General features: G+C 31.2%; 1 protein-coding gene across 1 annotated transcript in view; it reads left to right on the top strand.

Annotated features, from left to right (window-relative positions):
* Positions 1-27,652, top strand: part of LOC134246621 (leucine-rich repeat-containing protein 3B-like) — a 60,483-nt gene that overhangs the window by 31,740 nt on the left and 1,091 nt on the right. The window contains exon 3 of the mRNA XM_062729002.1: positions 24,064-24,135. Coding sequence (XP_062584986.1) covers positions 24,064-24,135 — 72 coding nt within the window. The remainder of the gene's footprint in view (positions 1-24,063; positions 24,136-27,652) is intronic.

The raw sequence follows: 27,652 nt of genomic DNA on the forward strand, positions 1-27,652 counted from the left end.
GCGAATATGAAATCTTCCAATAACGAAAAAAGACATGACCTACATTCCTCCTGACTAAAGCTGCTTCCCCATAATATTTAGCGACTGCCCTGCGTTACCCGTTTAAATGGTGATAAGGACCAACTAACAACTAAATTGAATGACAAACGAAACGACTTCGTTTTCACCATCGTCAGCTTTAGAGTTATATTGTTCATAGTTTTTTGATATTGTTAACAGTTCGTGGGTTGATTCTAAAATTGACGTACATATTATTCGCAATATTTGTTACTAAAATTATTATGTGAATTGGGTATAAACTATACGAACTAACAAGGAAACCAATAATTGATTATTGAGTTTCTGGTACATGCATAATTCTAATAATATTTCGATTGAAAAAAACATATTGTAAAATCACATATTTTCGTGGGAGCAAATTTTCGGGGTTTGAAAAAATATTGATTTGTGGGGATTTCATTACGTGGTTGGAGAAGTGTTGGGTAATAATGCATATTAAATTTTACATTTCGTGATGGTCAAGAATTCGTGGATCTCACGATACCTCTAAAACAATGAAAATTAAACCCAACAAAAATTTTTGGTTTCACAGTATATGTTGGTCTGCTCGGTTGAATATAAAAATATTTCTTTGTGATCAGTCCGGTTATTTATTTGAAAGTAACAGATTGATTTTCAATTCAGAATAAAAGATGATTATCATATTTTCCGTTTAAGGAGAAAAGATTACTTTCATTGCTAACCAACTATAAAAGCATTAGAGGAATAGAATGCATATATATTTCAGAGCAATTTAAGTAGTTCATGAACCCATGTTGAATGTACATATAAAAATGTTTATAAATAAACAAAATATTTCAACGGATCAACTTTAGCGAAGTAGTTTTTGGGTTTATGACTACACGGACACCCCTGTTAAAATCCCATAGCGATAGGCAATCTTTAATTTGCATTCAGTCTTAGCAAGCAATGAGGGATCCATGATTCCTGCATCCCATATCTGGTTCGGATTTTTGAGGCCCGTATTAATCCAAAAATTCATGGCAACTAATTTGCTAAGGGGTAGAAACGAAAAAATTTCCACTGATGGGGCTGTTTGTTGTATTTTCAGTAGGGACATTATGGGCTCAGATGGTGGAATTTACGATAGTGGTGAAGGGGACTTCTGTTTATTGACTGCATGAAAAGGTGAAGGGGTTGTCCATTGTCCGCACCGCTTCAGTTTATTATTCTCGTTCATTTTCATTGTTCAAACTATCTTGCAGTTTTGTTTCTACTGGTTGCATGTATTCAATCTGAATATTGAGTATTGTAAGGTATTTCTCTCTCTCTCTCTCTCTCTCTCTCTCTCTCTCTCTCTCTCTCTCTCTCTCTCTTTGAAAAAAGCCTCTTAATGCATATTTAATGCAAAAAAGGGGTTAACTTCCAGTGCAGTTATTAAAAAAATCGACGTATTTTATTCACACTACATCTCACTTTACTTGTTAGACGATCTGAGTTTAGACTCTACTAGCTACTAAACAATTCAAAAAGTCTGTTCTAATTGACCAATTAATTGAGCTGGTAGTATAATATCAAACATTCTTGATTGAAATAGTTTCTCTCTTCAAAATTCGATAAGTTGAAGTGCTTGGTTAAATATTAGAATATAAATTTCTTTTTAAAAAGTACGAACATGTATTTTAAAGAAACACACGGATTTTCAAATAAGGATGAAAGATGATCATTCTATGTAAAGATATGTTCCATCGCTTATCATCTATAAAAGTATTAGAGGATATGAATGTATTGCATCTAGGATATTAAATTATGAATGTATTTGAATTTACACATTTGATGGCTTCCTTAGTTATGCATTTTCTTATACATGTAAAGTATACAAACTTTTGGATATTTGTTCACTATCGTACCGACATTTTTACTGAAAAATGCAGCAAGTTTTTGTCTTTTTCTATAACATCAATCATTTATATATGTTAATACTGAGAGTAAAATTCTTATTAATCTGAAGTCTTTGTTTTGAGTTTTAATTTATGTTGCATGTTGATGAAAAAATATCCTAGCACAAATATTTAAAATATAATTCTAAATTTTGATGACTTACTTTAGATATTGCCATATCACCAAGATAAGAACATGAGAGAAAATTTCTTTAATGGTTTAAATATCATGCTTACTCCTCCTCGATCATCCTCGACTCATACCTCTGGGGCCCGTTTCATCAAAGGTCGTATGCCCAGTCGTAGCGCTACGCCGGCGTAAAGTTGGGACTAGCAGAGATATTTGCGTTTCATTAAAGAGCGTATCGTTACACCTGACTAAATTTAGGCCAAAATTCTACGTCTACTCATGGGTAGGCGTAAGTTTTGGCGTAAAGTTTAAATTTAGTAATTTAACTAATTTTAAACAAGTAAGCGAATTCTAAAGAAAAATTACGGTTCTAAGAAGTCTCTTAAATACAAATATTGTAATATTTAATTATACATACCACGAAGGGGGGGGGGGGGTCACAACCACTTGAGGGCGTACTTGATTGGAGTAATAATATTTAATTAAATCTTCTCAGAAGAAAAGATTCTCTTAATAGAAATTTCTTCGACCACCGTGTCTTACGTTTTCACAAAGTATTCACACACATTTGATTATTATATTGTATGTATGAGGTATTGTAAATCGACTATACATATATTTCTATATATTTATACCCCCGCCTGAAAAGCGGGAGGGTATATAGTAATCGGGATGTCCGTCCGTCCGTCTGTAACGCTTTGGTGTGCCATTGTGTCTTATTTTACTTTTTGGTCCGACTCATATTTTGGGCTTACCATAGCAAAACATGGACACTGCCATTATATCCATATGGGAGGCGAGAGATCCATTAAAATCTCTTTTGAAGAAAAAAAGGCAAAAATATATATATTTTTTTTTTTTTAAAATCGGTCTTAAAAACGCAGTCATCCTCTTTCTGGTAATTTTCTACATTTAACTTAAAGAAAAAAATAATTAACCTTTAAACCAGATAGGTTTTTTAGCATGTTAGAAGAGTTAATTTTTTTATTTACTCCTCGTCCACAAGGGTGGATTTCTAAAGGATCGGAGAGAGGATTCAGAACTTTCCGAATTTGCAGATTAATTAAGATTTAATGTACAGAGTTAGAGGCGAAGGTAATTATTCTGCTAGGTATGTGTATCTGCATGAGACAAGTGAAGTCCCTGAGAATCAAAGACGAAACCCGGGGATAGGGGTCTCATAGACAATAAGAAATTTTCAAATTGGGAAAATATTACTTTTATTATATCGACGACGGCCTCATGCGTGCTTCGGGGCACGGAGAGGATAAGTAAGTAAGTATTATATCGATGTAAGACGGTCATAATTTCACAGTTAAGTTCAGGAAATGATTCATTCCTGAAAATATTTGTTTTTCTCAGACAAACATTGATGCAGAAGGCATCTCTATTTTTCATGGTTTCGTCTAAAGGAGTAAAATTTACATACTATAACATAATCTGAGCACATATAACGCACGTGTAAGAGAACAATATGCATATTTTTTTATTTCCTGCATAACTTAAATTCTAATGAAAAAAAAAATAAAGACAGGGTGTAACTTCTTAAAATTTCTAAGAGCTAGGCCACGGAAGCAGAGACTTTCTGTAAGAATATCTTTGCAGTTTCTCTCTCTCTCTCTCTCTCTCTCTTTCTCTCTCTCTCTCTGCATACTTGTTAAACGGTACATTAAACTTAAGCAGCAGATAGTAATGAATTTTTGTTTATAACTGACTGTACCTAGAGTCTAGTATTTCGAAATTATTTAATGAACCTTTGTCCCATTTTTAATAGTCAATAAAAAACTATAATGAATCATTTGACAAAAATTTAATAGGCTTGGAATGTCTTACATGTACCATGTAAAATGTACTTCTTGACTTAATTTATACATTAATTTTGCTTTCAATTAAGTATACATATCTTATGAAAATACTGTTTTAAAATCGTATTCTGTCTCAAACTTATTAGTATTTTATCAGTAGAGTCCGTAATTATCGAATCATGAAATGATTGTCAAAGGCGAAGTCATTAACCTCTGTCAATTTCGGGAAGGGGGGTTGGGGTGGGTGGGTGTTGTATATAACTAAAATTCCAAAATAAACAGTTTAGCTTTTAATAAAATTCTGAAATACATGTACGATCCTTTTTTAACTCAATTTATAAGACTTTCATTGAAAAATTGTAAAAATCTAAAATCGATTTCTTATAAGGTACATGTATCCTACATGACCCTATAAATCCTTGCATGTTTCAATCAGTGCAAGTATTTATTATTCTATAATTTGTGTTATTCTATTCTTCTACGTGCTAGAATTATATGTATACATGTTTGTACGCAGTGGACAATGTTTATATTTTTGCGCCTGCGCAATGCAACGTTGTCAAGGACTTAGTCCTGCGACTAAGCGTATCGTTTACGACTAGACCTATCACGCCACTTGGTGAAACGCAAATTACGCCTGACTAAATTTTGACGCAAGTCCCAGAAGTACACCTAAGTTAAGGCTTAAATCTACGACCTTTGATGAAACAAGCCCCCGGTGTTTCCATGGACCGCTCGTTTTTACACTGTTGACGATTCGTTTTGTTTACTAGATCTATGACATGGGTCAATTTTTGTTATCTTTATTATATAACAATGTTTTAGATACCTTCATCGGAATCAGATCACCAATCTGGAAGATAATGCCTTCGACGGTTTGTCAAATTTAAAGAAACTGTAAGTAAATCAAATCAATGAAAGAGTTTTTGCCTTTGCACTAGCATGTATATTCTCTGCTTAGTTGACAACCATTTAAACCTTTTTTTCCTGTTAAACACTGGTAAATGCTTCTAATCAAGGTTTATTTCCCTCTGAATGAGTTTGTATATATTGTGCATTCAGTGGTTTTCTTTTTTTAGGAGGTCGTTGGTCCATTGGGCAATTTGATTGACTGATATGTTTAAATCACAGTAATGAGAGTTAAATTTCTATTTAACCTGAGAAATAAGTTTTACATTTACTTGTATTATGACAGGTTAACAAGGCTTATATAGTAATATTGTAAATGGTGACATACTGAGGGACATTTAGCAATGCAATTGCATAAAACTAGAGTATACTGTATTTTGCTGGACATCATGTAGCCATTACGGTCAGTTGGTCATTTTTTAATACCATATGATAGACTATAGTCTATAATGTATAAATTTATGATATCCCATCTGGCAATTGTAACCGTTGGCGTAAAACCAAGTAATGAACACCTGTTGATTTTTAATTACAACTTCCTGAAATTGCCGCTCATGATACGTCATTTTTTTTTTGTCAGTACACTAAACACGTGGGACTCTGACGTGATTTTCTGAGATATAACGTAATATAAATGTACAATGTGATCTTTTCAATGGAAACTCAAAACAAACTCATTAGCTTTCATTCAACGTTTAATATTTTATCAAACCATTCTAAGAATTTTTCAAATGCCCCTTTTAGGGCTCTTGCACTACCATTGGAATTGTGGCCAGAGTTACATATTTCATCAAACGTGTGATGTTAGTTGAACGATAGAATAAACGTCATTTACGTCAAATCCATTGAAATCTTAATTTTTCACTTTTTACTTTCCTTTTTCGTTAATAAATGTTTAATTATAAAAACAGAGCAGATTAAAATATTGAATATTTAACAAATATTTTGGTATATTTGTAATAAGAATAATTCAGAGAGAATAGTTTATTTGGAAATTTAAATGGTTGTGGATATTATGAAGCATGGTATATCAAAAGGACGTTTCTTTTACAACGTACGGGTAGCGCTAACACACGTAAGGAAGCCTTACGCATGGACAACTTTCCTTTATTTTACTGACTTATACAATGGAATACCTTAAAAATTATGCGCATGCACAAAATATTATTCTTTCAGTGCATTACGACGTACACCATCATACATCATATTGTTAAAAACATGTTTATATTTTACTTAACGTAAGCCTGCATATTTTTCTTTTTTTTGTATGTCTGTATACGTTAATATAATATACACATCGTAGAATGACAACAACTTAAGCTAGTAGTACAACTTTGAATAATATGTAAAATACATGTTAAGTAAATGTTAAAATTAGGTAAAAATAAGGTTCCCAATATTTTTTTCACACGTTAGATACATGTAATTACCCATCGGTGTATGAGATTTTTTTCATGAAACGTGCTTAAGCATACGCATTGATAACCTGTAACGTGCATCTAACTTAAGATTAACTTGAAAATACATGTAACCGTGTAATTTTCATGCTAAAAATAGGACATTCAAAATATTGGTGCTCATTCAGCGCACGACAACTCAAAAGCGTTCTTTAAACCTATAAAAAACACTGTGCCGGATAATTATGCCACTTCAAAAGTGGCATTTTGGCGCCCGTCAAATATTCAATTTTCAGCAAAATTAAAGATGTCATCTGAAACACCTTGATGTGTAGACTTCATATCTACCTTTTGTTATTGTGTATCTCACCTGTCAAGTGAGATACTCATATTTAATAAAAAAAATCCCTTAGGAGAAAAAAATATCCTGTAGGAATGTAAGAATTCCCAAGGGATTTACATGAAATCCTGCAGGATTTTGAAAAATCCTTTTGGAAATTTGTCAAATCCTACAGGAATTAGTTTTCCTATGGGAGATTAAACTTTCCTAAGGGAAATATATTTCCTATAGGAGCTCAAAATTTTCCTAGAGGAAAATAAAATCCTACAGGAGAAAATAATTCTCTTAAGGGATTTTATTTTTCCCTTAGGAAATAAATATCCTATAGGAAAAATATTCATATAGGAAATTTTTATAAATTCCTATAGGATAAACTCTTCATTCATTTTTAACTTATTATAATTTTACAGTTTCATATTGAGTACTACTATATAGGTAATAATTTTGAAAAAAAATTAGTACCAGGGCTTCCATATGTCACAGTTGTATTTCTGTGAAAATTTGAGATTTTTTTTAAATGCCAATAGTTTTAACCCTGGAGTTGACTTGCATTTAAGAAACGGCAGCCCTCACTTTATATTGCCAACAAACACATGTTATGTCTTAATCGAGTAACTGGCAGCTTTTCTTTCCAAATCTATGCATGCTGTTTGATAAAATCTTTCATATTTATATTTACAAGTATATTCCTGGCAAGGATCGTTACCGTCTTCTTCTTCTAGCCTTGGTTGTCATTTTGTTGGTTACTTTGTATACCGGATGTAATTTGTAGATAGATAAAAGTCAAAATAAGATTTATCCGGATGACTTTGCACTTATGGCAATCGTATTCATTTTTTTATCGGTCACGGAAAAGGGCGAGCGTGATCCGATTGTATTTAAAAGTTGTTTTCCTTTGGTCACAGTCTTTGGATATAAAAAGACAGATTTCTTGTAATTGTAATTGTCGTGTGAACGAAAGAGAAAAATGCAACAGTGAACTTGTATATTTGTAGACCCTTCGGGATATGGCTAGCTTTCACATACTTAGCCGTCCTGGTGTATCACTGATCAAGAATAGAATTTTAAAAGAAGGCCTTACTTTCCAGCAACCCATAATTATTTCCCCTCGAAGCAGTGTGTGGCCATCTGTTTTGTTTTTAACACCATTCACACAAGCTGCATAACTTAGCAAGTTCTTTTGAAATTAATCTGCTTCTTTCAAAGTTGAAAATTCAAAACATTTACATAAGACATGACCCTGATCGACTCCATACTCCCATGAGTCAATTTTCAGAAAGTTTACTCGTTAACTAAAGAATTTAAAAACAATCAATTCCTCCTCATAAATAAATTGAATTTCTCTCTTCCTCTCTTCAGTTAAGAAAGCAAAGGCTTTATGGATTTCACACCTTATTTTTTTCTGAATGTCTGGATTTGTTATCAAGTTTTCTGTCTCAGATGAACATGAATTCACTCTGCAATAGGCAATCTTTTCATTTAATTATTGGATTATACAATCTATGTCCCAAATTTATCGTTCATTAAATTAAAGAAGATACAAAATGTATGCTTTATAATTCCTTTTATTTCCGTTGTTTCCCTTGAACAAAATATTGACAATTTTAATACAATTTCATATTATTTGGTCCCATCAGAAAATTTTATGCTGTTCATGTATTTTCATACAAATCAAACGTTTATAATAACTGATTAATACATTAGATAGAAAAGAAATACAAACTGATTAACAATCTCGCAGATGAGACAGTATGAATGTTATTTCCGTGACTATAAAAAACAAAATATTTTGCAAATCAAGGAAAGGACCAGCAAAGCTATATTTTTGTTGAGATGATTGGTATGTAAAGAAACAAAAAAGGTGTACACTATTGACTTTTATACACCATTGCTTGTACTTGTGAATTTCAATGTATTAACCTGAATATCTTAATTTTATCATAAAATTTCCATACCTTATCCTTATTGAAAAAAATCTCTTATTCTACAAATACATAGAAAGTGTAACCATAAAAATATTTTAAATATCGGAAAAATAAAAATAATTTGCAAACTTTTCTTCAATTAAATTAGCCTGAACATTTCTATCAATAGTGACTACACATAATATGTCAACTTTAATATTGATTTGCATGGAAAGGTACAATCATATTGTATTCAATAAATACTCATTATATGAAAATAAATACACAAGTGCATAAGCCATAAAATTGATTGGCCTGTTGGATAATTGCACCTTTTATGAAACATCACAATAAAGTCATCAGTCACAAGACTATTTGATAACAACAATGTAAACAAAAATATAAAATATTCTGTTGTATTCAATTCAGTATAATAATTTGAAAAATAAATAAATACAAGTCACAATAATAGACATCAGTAACAAGACTATTTTTGATAAATAAATTGTTAACATAAATATAGAAAATTTTGGTGTATTAAAATCAATCTAACAATTTGAAAAATAAATAAATACAAGACCATGATGCTTTTACATGAATGCGAGTAGTCACATGATTTTCAGTTTTGTAAGAGGAACTCTGTGTTCCTGATCATCACAATTAGGCCTAGGAATGTTGGACTCCCCTACCACTGACCTGTACCCTGCTAGATCGTTGAAGCCTCTCCATGTGTCGGTTGATGGCTCCATGGAGATTTGTCTCCAACACGGACTCTGTTCTAGGCAGGGCACTGTACCTTGGCAGGGTAGAGGGGGCAATTGGCAAGGGGCGGTCCTCCTTCTTCTTCTGCATTGATGTCAGATAGGTGGTCCACCAATCCACCTCAGAAGCTGTGAACCTTCCAGTCTCTGCCCACCTAGGGAGATCCCACCTCATGTCTTCGGTGATGCTGGTGATCTTCGTGAAATTTGGCTCGACCACATCTGGCCCATCAGCAAATCCTGGCACTAAATCATGGCGGTCGAGGTGTCGATACACTTCTTGAGAAATGGGCCATTCTTTGTATGACAGCAACACTCTCCCGGACTTCTTGGAAATCTTGAAGACATGAGGCTCCTTTATTCCCCGTAGACTTCTCTCCATGGATGTCATCCCCCTGAAATCCCAGAGATTGTCTAGGTGCTAGACCTCTGGTTTTGGGCAGAAGCTTTTCTCCACCATCTCATGAAGATGAGTCAGCGTAATGATCTTCTGTGTGTGGGCCTCCCTGCTGATGCAGCTGAACATCTGATCAATGTCTTCGTGGGTGTGGCCCACCATCAGGAATGTCAGCTTTATCTACAATGTAGAAAATGTATAAATACCATTGAAAGAATTTTAACATAAGAATTTAAGCATTCTTTCATGTTTTTCATAATATCTAATCAGCTTGTGTGTTTACTGAATATCATACACGGTTCAAGAATAGTATTATCCACTCATAAACATGATAAAGTTTAATTATTAACACCCACTACTCGAAACTAAAAAGTCTTCATTTAAATTGAATTGTTCAGGGCATTCTTAGTAAAGTAGGTCAAGTGAATTCTAATGCTGGTACTTCATAAAGTATCATGATCAGTGCACAGAATTACCCTTTCATATGTTGCAAATATGCTGCATATTGGTATTTTTAACTTTTAAGTCAAGGAAGTCAAAGGACAAGGTCAAGGTTCATCAGGTCGGTATCATATTTTGAATAAATTGAAACCAAAAAGGTTGTTGAGTAAATATATTATACGAGAGTTAATCGTTTAACTGTTTAAAGTATAAACTTGATCAACAGTAAATAAAACATTAACTTTCATTTGACGGAACATTTCAAGGAACCTTTAACTGAATCCAATATCCACACTGGAAGATAACGCTTTCCATGGTTTGTCAAATTTAAATTTAAAGACACTGTAAGTACGAGTATGTTAAACTTAATTGAGAGTCTGTTATGACGGGATAACTAACCAAATTCGATCAAAGTCTTTAAAAAAAAGATGGAAAGCGATGACCAATGAATTTGTTTACTGAATAGAATTTTACAATTTAATATGCATAAGCTTGCAAATCTAATTTAATTTCAAGTTTTTTTTTTTTAAATTAAAAACTGACCTTTCAAGGTCAATAAAAACATTCAACTGTAAATCGTTATTTTCTCAATTTCATGTTTAATGCATATGTACATAAACCAAATGTTAAAAGAAAAGTATTCACAGTTACATATAATGTGTCTGCTTGAAGAAGTGGCGTGTAATCAGACCAAAAAGCAGCACATTTTTAAAAGCTTTAAAGAAACGAAACAGAAATATTTTCATGACACTTGAATTCATGGTTAAACAAATACTTTTTTATTACTAATCATTAAAAAAAGCTTTTTAAATTATTATTTTATTAAGATAAATATATTATATTATAACAACTGTTGATTATTGAAATTCTCTTCACCTTTTGATAAATAAAATTAGTTTTTGGAGGTTTATTTTTCTTTAAAAAACAGCAAATTTGAAGTACTCTATAAGAAATCTACAACCACATTAAAGCTTATCAGCATAAAATATTAATTAAACAGTATTTGTTCTAGAAGAATCAAGAAAAAAATCTGCAGGCAACTAAAGCATTTATATATGATAACTGATTTAAATCCATAATTTTCTGTCACTTTTGCTTACAATTACCTCCCTTTGGTATGGCACTCTAACATAGGAGGAATAAACGGTAGTTTGCTTTCAATTACAATGTACAGAAGACTAGTAGAAAATTACGAACTTGGAGCAATCTAAGCCTCAGTTTTGGCGTTTTCATGGGTCTTCATTACGGTGAGTGATTGAAATTTTTACAATTTACAATTACAACAGTTACTGAAGAATTTATAGCATAAATTAACCATGCAGTAAAATATGTAACACTTGGCAAGTGTTTTTGCACATTTTAATTTAATTCTGATTGATTATATATGTAAGCTTTATTTTAGTATTTTATAACTAAAATGGAAAGATTATGCATGACCCGAAGAACCAGGAGGAGGGGTATCCCCCCTCCCAATAATATTGCCTATGTTAAACTATAATATGCGCAAATAAAATTAAGTCCCCCAACTTAAATTGTTTCTTCGGGCCTAACGTGAAAAAGTTGGTCATGATCGGTCACATAACTGCATCCCAAATCATAAAGTTTAATTTGTATTTAGTTTCATTTTAATTTGTTGTATTAATGGTATGTTTGTAACCAAAGACACTCACCAGCTATAATGATTATAATTGATAGTCGATTAAATAAAAAAAATTGCATAGTATATATCTTCATTTACCATTTAAGAAAATACCTGCTTTTTTACATGAAAAATTATGAATTTATGAAAACCAACACTATTATGAAATATTTGTAAAATGGAATGATCATTGTTATGGCTTCCGTAAAAAAACATTAGGGGCAGGGGGTTAACTCTGTACTTAATATATTTTAGTTTAGGAAAGTAGATTACCTTGGAAGTATTGTGATACAGACAACTGTATTATGTAGTAGACTAGTGGTATATACACCACAGTAAATTAAAATAATGAATTAATGAAAAAATATAACTTTTTGCTGATGTCATCCAGTGTTAACTTATAAAAGAAAATTCATATTCAGCTAACATTTTCTCCGGTACCACTGAACTAATTTAAGTCAACTAGGTTCAAATAATAAGCATCATTATAGATTTAAAGCACGTAAATTTATGAAATGAATATCTATACTCCATTGTTTTCTTGGGGGGGGGGTATTGAAAAGATTGATTGTATATTGTTTAACGTCCCTCTCGAGAATTTTTCACTCATATTGAGACGTCACCGTATGCCGGTGAAGGGCTTCAAATTTAGACCTATACTCGACACTCAGGGCCATTGAGCAGTGAGGGTTCTTTATCGTGCCAGCGCCTACCGTGACACGGGACCTACGTTTTTAAGGTCATATCCGAAAGACCCGTGACTTTCACTTCTGATGCCGAGCGCTCGGCGAAGGAACAGTCACTACCTATTTTTACGTCTTAGGTTTGACGCGGCGCCGGGAATGAGAATCGAACCCGGGCCTCCCGATCACGAAGCGAACGCTCTACCAGTAGGCTACCGTGAATGGTTAGGTATTGGAAAGAAATGAAAAACATAATTTAGAGTTTTGATATAACCTAGAACCAGTTGACCTTTTTATTGCAACTTTTTGTTAATTTAAAGAATATCTAAAATCAATACAGTCTCCACTTTGTGCTGTACACTTCTGTTTTTAGAATGAAATCCGGTACTTTGAAACCAAACTCGGAAGGAAGCAGAAACAGAATTGGATGAGCTGATATAGAATTAGACATGTAAGTAATGATAAATAATACATTTAGTAAAATCGTTGACTTTTTAAAATAAAATGATAAACCGTTTCAAAATGAGATTTCTTGGAATTTAATTGATTCCAATAAACATGCTTTGCATTCATCATCATTGCTCAAGCTCAACTAGAAATTGTTCCTAATATATAAAGACAAAGCTGTATAATATTATTACATTTTAATTTTATCACTTTTTCAGATTATGAGAATACATCATTACAGTACAGACCATTGATGCTGGAAGTGAGTGGATAGTGTTATCGGAGACTCGGGATCCAGAAAATAGATCCATAAATTGTACAGTGTATTCATGAAAGTGGATCAAATAAAGACATTCAATCCAAAAGTAACATTGTTTGTTTGTCTGTTAGCATTTTTTTTATGATGTAAATCTAATAACTATCAGTTTTTAGCATGCAGATTCATAATTAGATTATAGAAGAATCTGAAACATTTCTTTATATTCTGCATTTTGAAGTATCATAATTTAAACAAGGTCAGTATTAAATGATCAATCAATTAGTTTCAAAACTGACAAAATGTTTTTGTGAGAAAAAAGGAAGACGACTAGTATAAAGTCAGACGACACGTTCCTCAAATTTGTGTTTTGTATCTCTAGGTATTATATATAAAAAAATATTCATATTTTTCATTCTCTTCTGATTTCTACATTGTTTTCAAAATGTTTTTAAATATAACTACAACAAAAATTTCGATATATGCCATTCAAAATAATGCCCATTAGGGTTATTATGAAATATCTTTTAGGGTCAGTTCAAGTTTAGACATTCATCTACAATGTATATAAAGCCCTTCCAGTTTTTTATTTTAGGCACCAGTAGCTACTGAGGTCTTAGCTGTCTTGCAATACTGCAGGAGAATATATCATCGGTTCAATACCAAAGGTTGCAGTCATTCGTTCTTGACAAACATGGTATCGTTTTTTAAAATGCATGGTGTGGGGTAGGCATAAAAAACTGCAAGAGAAAAAGTGGGGAAATTGACAAACTTGGGGGTGGGGTAAACATTAGATTATGTTGAGGTAAAAGTTAGGTGGGAAATGTCCCCCCCCCCGACCTACCCAACCAAAACCTGATGCTAAATGCCTGATTGATATGGTTTTACTTTAAAATTATGTGACCTGTCATAGTGAATCTTTTTCATAAATTAGAATTATCGTGAGCAAGCTCATTAAATGACACCCACTCTCCTGCTATTGCATTAAATGTTGTTTTTTTTTATTACAAAAAAGGTCCAAATATTACTCTAAAACCTTTTTGAAATTTTGTTAGTGCAGATATACATACCAAAATGACTGTGACATATTCTCAAGTCATAGGAAGTAAAACCGTTGTGTTGAGCACAAACTTCCAATTTCTCTTAATTCGAAGTTAGATATGTAAATGTGCCAAACTCATATAGTACACTTTTACCGAAGTGACCTTGAAAAAGCTATGTCTTTGAGTGAAAGTCAAACATGTCCAAATGAACTTTGGTCAAGGACATGACAAACCTACAGCTCAAAAATAATCCCCGAGATGAAACTTAAAGTCTTTTCATTAGAATGTTACAGAATAGGCAAAGATTGCACTATTCTTCTACCAATGACCTTGAACTTGTTCAATTTACCTTTGGTCAAGTTTTTGACACATCTCTAGATGATAAGCAATCTTAATGTCAATATGAATTTTCAGTGGCACTTCATTGAAACGTTATGAACAAGTCAAAATTTTACATACATATGGATGGGTGAACAAGGTGATTCCTCCCCCCCCCCCTTTTCCAAGTTTCGTTTGTGAGGAATATAAAATTCCTTTTGAAATTGAATGTGCATTTATTTATCAACAATAGTAAAATGATAGTATGCTTTGAACAGAACCAATATGACTAATATAATAGATGCTGAACGTGTGTTCAATTTACCCCCACCCCTTCAAAAAAGTTCATAAATGGCAGATTGTCACACATTTTAACCATTTGTAACTTTTTTCTACTAAAGTTGCCTGCAAATTTTATTATATAGATATGACATATAGATAACCCCTTTCAAGTTCATACCATTCATTTTACCAGCCGTGGTTGCAGATTTTGTATATATAGTGGTAAACATGTGTAATTTTTTCAAAATTAATAATCATTGAAGCCATGTTCTTTCCCCTTTGTCATGGCAACGATATTACTACAGACATTTTGTTTTTCCTATCTTTGGAGAATAAAGCAATTCCATCTTTAAACAGAGAAAGTAACAAAAATACTTTATCTTATCACGTTCAGAAAACATATTCATAGAGCAATGTCTAAAAAATCATTGATTTTCATAAGGATTTATGAACCCGTTGCTAAGGAAATGAATTTCCTTGGTTACCAGTCCCTTCATACGTTCAAAAAAATTTTAATTGTATTTTAGCATTAGATAGGACAAAATCTTTTATATACCAAAAGCTTTTGAAAAAATAAGATTTTGACTTTCCATTCAATGCTCGATGCTTGCTGATTTCAACTCTTAATACTCAATGGCCTTTAATGCAGAGTAAAGGCTTTAACAATGTAGTCCTTCACCGATATATATAGCGACATCTGTTTTTGAATAAAACATTCTTGAATGGGGCATAAAACAATATGTAAGCAAAAAAATCATTCAATAAAGTATTTAAAAAATCAAGTAATTAAGATAGTGATAACATTTTCAAATAAACAATTTACATTAATCATTTCAACAGATCTGGTCTTTTCTTCATGTTTACATGTAGACTTGATTGCCCCTAAAAAGAAAAAAATAAAAATAAAAATAAATAAACGTATGTATTAAAAAATTAAATAAAAGTAAAAGATATGATATAAATCAATAGTTATATTCTAAATAATAAATCACAACATAAATAAGTGAATAAATAAACGATCAAACATATCAGTAGAAATAAATAGAATATGAATAAAAAATAAATAAAATGAAAACTGAAAAAAATAAATAAAAGAAAACAGAAATAAAATTGAATTAAACAAATTTTAAAATGAATCAATAATGAAAGATAAATAAATTATTAGATATATAAATAATTTAATAAATAGATAAAAAGGTAAATAAATAGATAAATAAAGGAATAATAAATAAGTAAATGAAATAAATACATGTATTACCCAGTAATATCATACAGAAAAATTAAGATTTTATAGAAGCAATAAATTCATTTCTTGCTCTAAAGTGTTTAGTAGGTTTCAATGTAATTACAAATTCAAGATTTTCAGACCATGGTCTGTGAAAGGAGTAATATAAGAACAAAACAATAAAAAATAAATTTTTCTAATACATCCATTTTTCTAGAAATAAATCCAAAACGTTTAGTTTAGTTTTGAAATCAGACGTAAATAATTCCAATCTTATTTTTTAAAATAATTTCCTGTGTTTTGATTAGACAAGAACAATTATAAGAAAAGTTAACTCATCGATAAATTTCTTAATCAGAACTACTTTCTATGATAATAAGTCGTACATACGACGTAATAAGTCGTACGTACATGTACGACATATTAAGTCGTATATACATCATACTAGGTAGTACGTACAAGATAATATGTCGTACGTACGAGATGATATGTTATCAAGATTTGTTGAAAAACAGCATGATGCACAATATGTACACAAATCAAATAAGCAAAGATAAACATTTTGTTTAGATAAAAGTGCGATTTTTAAAAAATGTTTTCATTTGATACAGACAAATTCCTCTGCAGGATTCGAACTCGGGATTTTACGTATAGTTTATTTTATATTAATTATTATATTCTGCAAACGTTGAAGTTTGTTAAAATTAACAAATGAAAGAATTGGAAGGATATCTATACTATGCAATAAAATAGCTTGACCTTGACTTTTGCGTTGCCCATTTTCAAAGCTTATTAATTTGGGACTTAAAGAAAGACTTGGGAGGTTTTACATTTTAACGTAGTTCGATAGTCATAATAATTACGAGTAAAATGATATACTTCACAGTTACTATCTCTTTCGCTGACTAGAGATATTACTAAAAATAGCTTAGTTTACACCTGAGAGCTCGCACTGAAAATCTCTGTATACCGGAAGTGACGTGTGTGACGTCACAAGTGTGACTTGCAGAATAAATATATATAAGTTAATCATCAACATCGTCACCTTTGGCGCAGCCCTCAGATGCAAGACGCTATAAAATGTGAAGATAATAAGTTGTGGTCATTTTCAAAACTAATTTGATGTCCTGTTTTCGTTGCCTACAGGTCTTGTAAAATTTTAAAATCAAACGCATGCAGGCAGTACGTTAGTTTCATTTTTTGATTTCTAATCCGATTTTTTTTCTTTATTCTCTCTTAATTTTTTTGAGTAATTTATTTTCGGTTTCGATAAGTTTTCCTACTCCATTTTTGTTCTTACACATTTAAGGACATACGCAACGTACCTTACCTACTGATAGATTTCAAAGGTATTCCAAATTTAAACTTACAATATAATTACATGTTCATAGACAAAAAATCAGCATGTCTTACCAGAGGTTTTGAAAAGATATCGAATTTTGAAAATTTTTGCATAATTCAAATAAAAATGTACAAAAATTATAAAACACAAATTCCAGATTTTAATTCATTAAAATTGTTTTAGAAGAGGTGCACAAATCCATTTATAGACATTAAAACTATTGCACACAGACCTTTAATTTAGTGGAACTCTTCAACTCCAGAGAAGAACCCCAAAAAGTTCAAACTACGTTGCGTTTGACCTTAATTTACTAAAAAATTTTTTTTTAATTCGACCATAACCTTTAAAGCGGTGGTACAAGCACCACAACCCTGCTTCTAAAAAGAACATCGCTCATATATTTGATCAATTAAATTGTAATGAAGTGCCGGATAATTGTTTTGAAGTTCACGTCATCGATAAAGTGCATGTTGTTAGTTTTTTTTCCAAACCTCATTATTTCTGTATTCTTTTTCAATCATTGATGTTATTATCAGAAATCATAATAATTTGACATTTGGAAGCTGTTCACCCCTTTCTTAGTGTTGCCGTAACCCTATCTCAATTTACTAAAGACATCGGACACAAATTAATCGTGTATCGCACATTTTAGATGCGATTGTATTTAATCACTGCTTATATTTACGCTTGTGAACTCTTAATAATATTGTCTGTTGAAATTCTTTTTTTATCTCTGTAAATTAACCTTTTATAAAGCCATTTCATAAAGCATATGATTTTAATTTTTTTTTCAATCAGGAATGAAATAAATTTCGACATTTCGATTTACCCACCCTGTCATAACCTGACTATAAAAATGAAAAGAATGAAAAGTTAAATAGGATTTAAAAAAAAAATAACTACGTTTTTTTTAATAAAATCCTACAATCGTCATTAATTTGTGACTTTATTAAGTCTATTTGGGGTGGGGTGGGGGGGGGGGGGTGTTATGGCGTATACACATCACTCGCAGCTTCTTGCATGTCTCGTATTTTTACTTGAGTGGAGTGTAGCGGAGTAAGCCGAGGATTGCCGGTTGTGCACATTATGCCAAAATGATCTCTCTATCACAAATAATTGAAGCTTTTTCTTACAGTCACATGCTGAAATTTCTACCGAGAACAGTGTGTATATGGATTTTCAGGGGCGAGGTGCATTTCACATACACACATCTATACATCAATTGTCTTGTTCTCATTGGCACTGAATACGAATTTAATTGATTATTTAATTTACATAAATATAACTGTCTATCAACTTCCATATTACAGTAATGTTTAGATTTGACATCTATAACGTAGAATGTCGATCATCCGGTACCCTTGACTTGTTCAATATTGAATAAAATATAGCATGAAACAACGTACAAACTCGTGAATAATGTGACACATAAAAACAGATCATACCTACATATCAATTATATTTTAACAATTTTATTAAACTCACTATACTCTGAAAGTCGAATTTAGCATCTGACTTTTAATTGAATGCGTTGCATCAAGCCTAGATATATACGTAACATGGAACAAATTTAAATTCCTCAATACTTTAACATGAGAATTAAAGCATTTTTTTTCTCTTCACAAAATTGCAAAAACATACAAATTTTATCTTTTAAAATCAATTTATACAACTGCAAGCAACGAAGTAACGTGCCTTTGATCTAAATTAATTTTAAAAAGTCATGCATCCAGTTTTACTGGAGGGGGTGGGGTCATTTGTTAAAAAAATCATTGCAAAACATTAAAAAAAATGATCGACAATGAAAAAATATTCTAAAACTTAAAGCTAGAAAAAGAGTGGGTTTCCACAACAAATGAAAAGAATGAACGCAAAATTAAAATCAGTAGGGACTAACATTATTGATGCTTTCAGCTGGTTAGGCCTTTATATGTTAAAGTTTTGTTTTTGTTTTTTTTTTGGGGGGGGGGGGGTTACTCAGTAAATAGGTAATGTGTCGAATTGTGTTTTTATTAAATATATATTTTTAAAATAATGATTTAAAATGCTACTTGTGAATATTTTCTATCGTTTTACTTATATACCAATCAATAGTATGCAAACGATTTGCTTCCTCAAGTTTCGCATCGTTTGCACACATGGTCGATTCTTCTTCGTCTAACGGTTCACTAGCCTAGGGATCAAAACGAGATGGTTCTACTCCCACATTTTCTATATTATTCCATAGCAATGAATCCTCATGAAAACATGACAAGAAAGTTCTAACAAATCTTCCTCTAATGGACTATCAAAATATCAGAAACTGTGTTTTCTGTCTATCAGTTGAGGGAAGCGAGACACACTTGTGACGTCATTTAACTTGATTGCATTTAAACCGGAAGTGATGTTGTCAAGGAATGTCGATCGTTTTCACAGGTGCAAATACAGAAGTTCAACGCTGATTATCTTTGAAACGGCGGGACCGATTTTAGTCCGATTTTTGCCAAAATGTTTTTTGAAACAGGTTAAGTGAATTACGTTGATGAGTAAAAGTACCATGGCCTATCTTTAAAACGGTATTTTAAATAGTAAAGGGCTATTAAGAATATCGTCTAAAAAAATTGTTTCAATGTAAAGAGAATTATAAATTACTTTTATAGCAATAAGTTGCGAGTGGTATAATGGTTTCGACACGCCAGTTAGTCCATCAGTCCTATTTATTTATTCATTTAATTATTCAATTATTTATTTATTATTTATTTATTTTATAAGCACAGCTCTTCTTTAACAACTGCATAGAATTTCATAGAACTTTGTAAATAATTAGATCACAATGTAAAGAAGTGCATATTACCTGGAAATTCTAATTTCTTGATTCCTGAAATTTAGGCCCTTTGAACTAAAAATGTTGACCATATATTGAATATAGAGATGAAATGTTTGTAAGCACAACCCCTCTTAAGAGGGCTGGGGGTCGTGGCCATTTTTGGACTATATTGCTTTCCTCTAGAAAAAGAGCTCTAGATATATTAAGATAAATAAAAAAACTAATAACATTTAATAGCTTAGATATATGAATTTTTTCTTTATAAAATAACAAAATGACGTTCATAGTAAAGCGTTAAAATGACGAACGAATCGATACCGACGTAATTTAAAGGAAATGGGATTAAGTACTTGATGTGGTTTCTTTAGAAACACCATTCGTATCCTTAATAAAATCCCTCTCTAAAAAAGGAAGAAAAAGTAGATTTTTCTTTAATTTCTTTGATTTTATATGAAACTCGTATCTGTAATCCATATTTGTCCAACAATATTCTTTATCTTTTTATGGTTACAGTTATTTATGCTACATTCGCATTACTAGATCACGACCCTATCTTAAAATTAAAATTTAGCTACATAATGTAAATATTGTATTGTTTTCCTTTTTAGAAAAATAATTTTGATCCGTTTCGATCCAAAAATTTGCTTTTCAAACACAAACAAACTCTAAAAATGTGGTAGATTTTCCTCTACCCTAGTTGAGTTATTTCCTCCTGTTTGCCGAACTGTTATGAAGACACATTTACAATGAATTTTATTACCTAACTTACTTTATACATGTACATTGTAGTAAGGCATTTTGAACTGTTTCATGATTTATTTTATGTTTTTCTGTGATCACGAAACAGTCGAACTGTTGACCGGGCCACAGAATGAACTGTTGCCTGATTAAAGCGTCATCGTGATATTCAAGCATCTTGATGATCACGACCTCACTATTTACCTGCTATATAATTAATCAAATTGAAATAAAACACACAAACAATCAATCTATCATTTTATTAAGTATTACTTTAAATGATTAAATATTAATTTAATCTTTGTATTATGTATGTGAATAAACATAGACAGGACTTTCCGTAGTCAAATTCGGTATACAAAACAGAGGCCTAACAAATGATATGAAACAAGTCAGTCAAAAAACAAAACAAAACAAAACAAAACACTCCATCGTAGGTTATATTTGCAAACAGAGTCTTGACAACGACTACTAAATTTACGAAATGTCGACTTTAAAGAAGGTAATTGAAATCTCTGTAACATGAACTTATGAATGATTGCTTTTGAAAATTCCTGATATTCAGAGATATCTCTTGAGTAGTGAATAAGTTGGGAGACATAAAGACTATAAGCACATGATAGTGGAATATCATTACATAAATCAGGAACTTTGACGAGGGAAAAGCTGAAGTCATCTCGTGTGTTATTGAATTTCTTTTTGGATTGTTAATTGTTAAATGTTTTATTTAGTTGTTTACAAAAATGGTGTTCGGTTTGGTATTGTATTGTGTCACTTGGGTACATAAATGTGCTGGATCTTATTGTATTAATGTAAGGTTGAATAATTAAATATTTAAATATTTTTCTGGGTTCCAAACCGGAAGCATTTTTAAAGCATGATAAATAACTCCGCAGCTACGATAAGGTTGTCCGTAAAATATCAAACTATTCAGACTGTAGTAACTTCTCTGAACAAGCTAGATATGACGTCATAATAGAATATAATAGAATCACTGCATACTTGATACATGACGAGGAAAGTGTCATAATTTGTATATGGCATGTAGATTTATTTTAGGGTCTTATTGTTAAATTCATTTATTAGGATTGTTTTTAAGCTCCAATGTGCTGATATGAATTTAAAATTTGAAATCTTAAAATCCCTATTTCTTTCGCTTGTCGGATATGCACATCTTTAAACAATAGAGAAAAAGTATGTGTGAAAGGCTCCCCTTCCACGTCCGTAGACAGAGTTAGAATTTGAGAATAGTGTTTATATTAGAATGGCATAAATGATAAACAAAACAAATGAAAGATATATTATGTGAATCTACACGAGAAGTATGTCCTGTACATGTACATGAATTTTTCTGGGGCATTGTGTTTAGTTTATCCATTTTTGTAGAGATCGCGATAAAGAGTGGAAAACACCCCTCTTATGTTCGTAAGTTGAATTTCTTGTAAAAATATTTTCTTACCGAGTAAAAATTAAACCTGCCTCCAGCACTCTTTATGTACCAGAGATCACAATGAGTTTTTCCAGTACTTTTGTTCTGCACTTGTGCCGAAGCGATTTTTGTGCATCATTAAGGAATATCATAAATCTCCGTCACTTGGTCAACACAGTCATGTGACATCACAAATAAAATTTATTATAATACCTGATTTACCTATTATCTGAAGTTGACTGCAATTCCAAACAAGGATAACATATTTAAGTTAAAATCCAAGTCAAAATAAAATGTATATTTTAAGGCATTTTAAGCCTTCCGACAGCCTTATCATACATGTAACTGCGTCGATAGTGTTAGGAGTTTAAAGAAAAATTACTCCCCATTTTTATCTTACCTTTCCAACACCATTTCAAAGAAAGAAATTGAATTTTATCTGGCAACGGTTAGTATAGATTTCTATTCCTTATCATCAATAAAAGCAAGAATGAACCTTAATTACATATCACGGTTTGTTCCCGTTTTGCCCACATTTGAATTGCAGGTAATTAAACAATGTTTGAAAAACGGGAATGTGACCAAGTAAGATAATTACTTAATTGCTATAGTCTATACCATACTTAGCTTAGTAAGTATGTGAAAGGTGAACTTATAGGGAAAAATCAGAGAATAAATACAAAGTGAATGTATTTGATTATCTGATGATCTTATTAAACATCTTCTTGGCTTGGGCATTATTTTCAAATTACTTATTATTCACTATTTTCTTTATTATACATGTTTGTTATATCTTTAATGCATTTAGAATTTTATCAAGATTGAAAAGTACGTATTCTTTCATTAAGAAATTGGACTTAATAATAAATAATATTAAACAAATATTAATAATTTATTAAATAAAATCAAATATTTTCACATAAATATATATAGAATTTTAATAAAATGTATATAAAATTGTATTAATTAAAACCTCTTCAGAATACATTAAGCTAGATCAGGTATTCACAGGTAAATCCAAACAAGAAATCGGACTATAATTTCTATCAAAACACACTTCACACCTATTGTTCTATACTAATTACCAAATGTGTGCAAACCGGGAACACACCCATATCACATATATTTGATTGATACTTTAATATTTTTCATCAAGGAGAAATATTTTCAGCGATCATTCTTATAACACAGGTCATGCTAAAAATATTTTTATGGTTACATGTAATAAGACATTAAAATAAAAAAAAATTAAAAAAAACATTTGTATTGATTGAATGTTTCACTTTATGGCTTATTTGTAATATTTATGCCAAGATATGAAGGCAAGAATTTACATTCAACGTCGTCCTTTGTTATGAGTCAAGAACATATAGTATTATCGTGGCAAACTATCCATTAAAGCCTAAAATGATATCACTGCATAATGTCCAAGATATTGAAGAAAAGATTTACATTGTTAAACAAAAATGTATACATGTAATAAATAATAAATACATTTTACTACAATCTAGGTAGATATCTTTGAATTGTTCCTTTTTCTTATATGGACCATAATCCATTTTAGTTATTCATGATAATAACAAATACATTAGGCTATAATAATGTCATTGCTTTAAGTGTTTGGTACACTATTATGCTGATAAATATGTAATTTACCAACACCAGCAGCTTAAGTTTTAAGATTCAATTTAATCCATGATTTCACGTTTCAATTTCATTTCGTTAACGTTCGAAATAAACTGATTGTTTATAGCAAAACATTTGCATGAATTGCTTATTCTTCGTTCATTTTTTAATCATTCGTGTGAATTTATATATGTTTTTTTTTCAGATGGCTATCCTCCAACAGGATAAGCATAATTCAAAACAATGTCTTTAATGGTTTGCCAAATTTACTGGAACTGTGAGTGTTTTGTATGTGTGAAAATTTTCAATGTGTCAAATTCGAAAAAAAATGTTACCCTTGTGTCAAAAATGAGCAAGTTTCATTTAAAAAGCCTTTTCCTGTGCTGTAGCTTTATAAATTTGCAGAAATTAAAGTACCTAAGATCAGTGATGGGTATATCAACAAAACTTAAGTGTTCCAAGGAAAGGGCGTGTCACGTGATTTATATCATCATTAAAGACGCAAATAAATTTTATAGTAGAAAACTTTTTTGTTACACATATTTTTTTTTATAACAGTGTATTTGCCTGTGAGGAAAAATAAACATGCATAGTAAGACTAATAGAATCAGAAATATGGTTCTCCCACATTGAAAGCTAAAATAAATATTGAAAATGAAATCATTCGAATTTTATCACAATTCTCCAAAAGAAATTTTAGACTGTCTTTACTGCAATTTTCAGTTTAGAAATATCCATTTTGGTATACCGATCTCGATTTATTTTCATAATATTTAAATCTCAGTTTGTGTGGTAAATAAAGTGTACTACTTTCAAAGTAAAGTGTAAGAAACTCATAAACATGTAAATTAAATCAAAACATTGCCTCTTAAAAATTCATGAAAATAAATTTAACAATACTGGCTATTTTGCCAAGTAAGTCAATTACGGTCAAAGGATCTGTGAAGCTAGCATTTTTAAAATATATATTTTTATGACAAACTGTGCACACTATAAATACCAAAAACTTACCTTTAAGATTATAGGGGCATAGACACGGTTTCAGCTAAAAATAATTTCCTTTATTTTATGTTTACAAATACTTAACTAAGGTATTTCTAATAAACATCAAAATTTTGAATTTCAGTTTTGGAGATACAAGACAGATTTGGAGCTCAAAACCTTTGATATGTAAACAAGGCCTGTTTTCATGTTTTTGTTTACATAGGTTAAATATACCAATATATGATTGTTTAAATAAGAATTTTTTAACAAAGAAGTTCACTTTAAATACGATTAGACAGTCTCTAGTGATTTGCTGAATTTCGATTCATTTTGAAATTTGGTAATTTTATCAATGTAATCAGAAACAAGGCACGAACCTGGTTTTCATTATGGAGGATTTTAAGGGCTGTATCTCCTTTGTCAATCAACAAATGATATTCTTATTTTTGCTGCTCATTAGAATTAGCCTAGTAAGGACTTGCAGACATTAAAATAGATTTTTTTAAATCAGATAAAAGTGTGTCCAAGTCCCTATAAAAAATTTAAGCACTGTTAAATATTTTATAAGTAGGTCAAAGGTTAAGATCACTAGGTTGGAAACTAAAATAATTTCATAAGGAAAAAAACTCACTTGATATGTCGGTAACTAAAGTACTTTCAAAACTTTACTTTAGAATTAAATTACGGTGATATTTGCATAAAATAATTATCTCAGATTTTCTTAATACTGTTGTTCTCCGCCTTTTTAAATAAAATCAATTACAAACCTTAAAAATCCATTTATCTGAAAAAGTTTTACACCTGTACTTTTTTCTATCAATAAAATAAATAATGTTATATTGCAACAATTTGAACAATTCTCAGCTATGTTAAAGAGGGTCAGAGTTCACATTCCTTTGTATACTGTATAAGAAGTTTAATTGTGACGTCATTGAAATTAAACAAGCCACAAAAATTAATTAACGACATGATCATGCGTAAATAACAACTAAAATTTATTTATTTTATTGATTATTTATAAACTATTGTAAAATTGCAATACTTGATAGCAATACAGTCGAGAAATAGAAGAAAATCTTTCGTCAAATATGACGTCATCAGCATTGACGTGACGCAGCATAGGTAATCCAGAGGACTAGATGCACTGATTTAATAATTACAAGAATGCTTAAATAGAGATGATACCATTGCTATTTCTTAAACCTAATCATTAAAATTGAAAGAAAATAATTTATTAAATACAATGTGTATAGAATATGAATTTATCAAGTAGCGATGGAGCTGCACAGGTACAGGATATGTTGAGAATATCACTTAAACGATGAGCGTATTCGTGATTTACATCAAAAGTGCAAGGGCATAGACTATATTTTGTTTGAGCTGAAATTTGGAATATTTTGTTGCTTATGCATGTATAGTGTATATTTTGAAAAGTGCTGGGAGCTGATCATAGTCTGCGTAACATTATTTTTATTTATAAAAGAATTTAAGCAAAATGGAAACTTTTAGCTATTATAAGCGTTTGCAGCAAAATTTTCAGTACATCACAATCTGCACTGACTAGCCCCCAGCACTTTTTTGGCAGAGGAAATAAACATCTTTTATTGTACATCAATCTTATTCTTTTATTAACAGACGTATGCCCTTGCACTATCCCCATTTCCTACATTCAGCTTAACAATTCTATTTTATACAAGTCAAGTGACAAACAGCTGATACGTGCGATATAACTGGTAATAACTACGGCCCAGTCCTATCCATTATTGCTAGCTGTATCACATTTATAATTTAGTATTCAGTTGCTTTCTCACAATTTTTCAAAGAAGTAATACATATTAAAGCGGTGCTTATGTTACATTTTTCATATCGATCCTTTACATAGCTGAGTTGGGATATTGTTTAGACTTTTACGATTCAATGTTTTTACTGTTTATTTATTTATGCATGAGACATATGAAGATTACGACGAAGATTCAAGCTCAAAAGTCCATAAAGAATTGTATGTCTTCGATTGTGCAAATCATGCATGTTGTAACCATTCGATCGCCGTAAATATGAAATCTTCCAATAACGTAAAAAAGACGTCACCTACATCCATCCTGACTAAAACCGCTTCCCCATACTTTTTAGCGACTCCCCTGCGTTTTCCGTTTTAATGGTGATAAGGACCAACTAACAACTAAATTGTAGGACAAACGAAAAGACTTCCTCTATACCATCGTCAGCTTTCCCTAATTCTATCCCACAATAACCTGGATATGGTGTTTACAAGTCCCAGCTTATCCGACATTCGAGAAAATACTCCGAGTATGATCAAGTTTTAAACCGAGGCAGAGTACTGATAGGCCGATTTTCTAGGAAATTTGTCAACCTTGTTTAAAGTCAGTATTTTGTTAATTCTCTGAGCGTTATAATGATTTTGATAGCAAATATAAACGACCATACTGTCGTATTTTGGCCAACGGGATTCTTACCAATTGCTTGGCCTTTTTTATTTTGAATTTGATAAAGAACGGTCTGTATACCTGACCAATACATTGTGCTCACGTCGGGTGATTATTTTCCTGATTACTCCATGAATATTATGATGAGGCACATGATCTCTCCTCTGGAATTTTCAGGGTCCCAGTGTTATATACCTTTCACAGAGTTATATTGTTTATAGTTTTTTGATATTGATCACAGTTCGTGGGTTGATACTAAAATCGACATAAATTTTATTTGCAATAAATCTCACGAAACTTGTAATGTGAATTGTTTAACTACATGTATACGAACTAACAAGGAAACCAACAATTGATGATTGGAGT

This window comes from Saccostrea cucullata, unplaced genomic scaffold (genome assembly GCF_032062105.1).
Source record: "Saccostrea cucullata isolate Sc308-1 unplaced genomic scaffold, CSIRO_AGI_Scuc_v1 ctg1591, whole genome shotgun sequence".
In the NCBI taxonomy this organism is placed as follows: domain Eukaryota; kingdom Metazoa; phylum Mollusca; class Bivalvia; order Ostreida; family Ostreidae; genus Saccostrea; species Saccostrea cuccullata.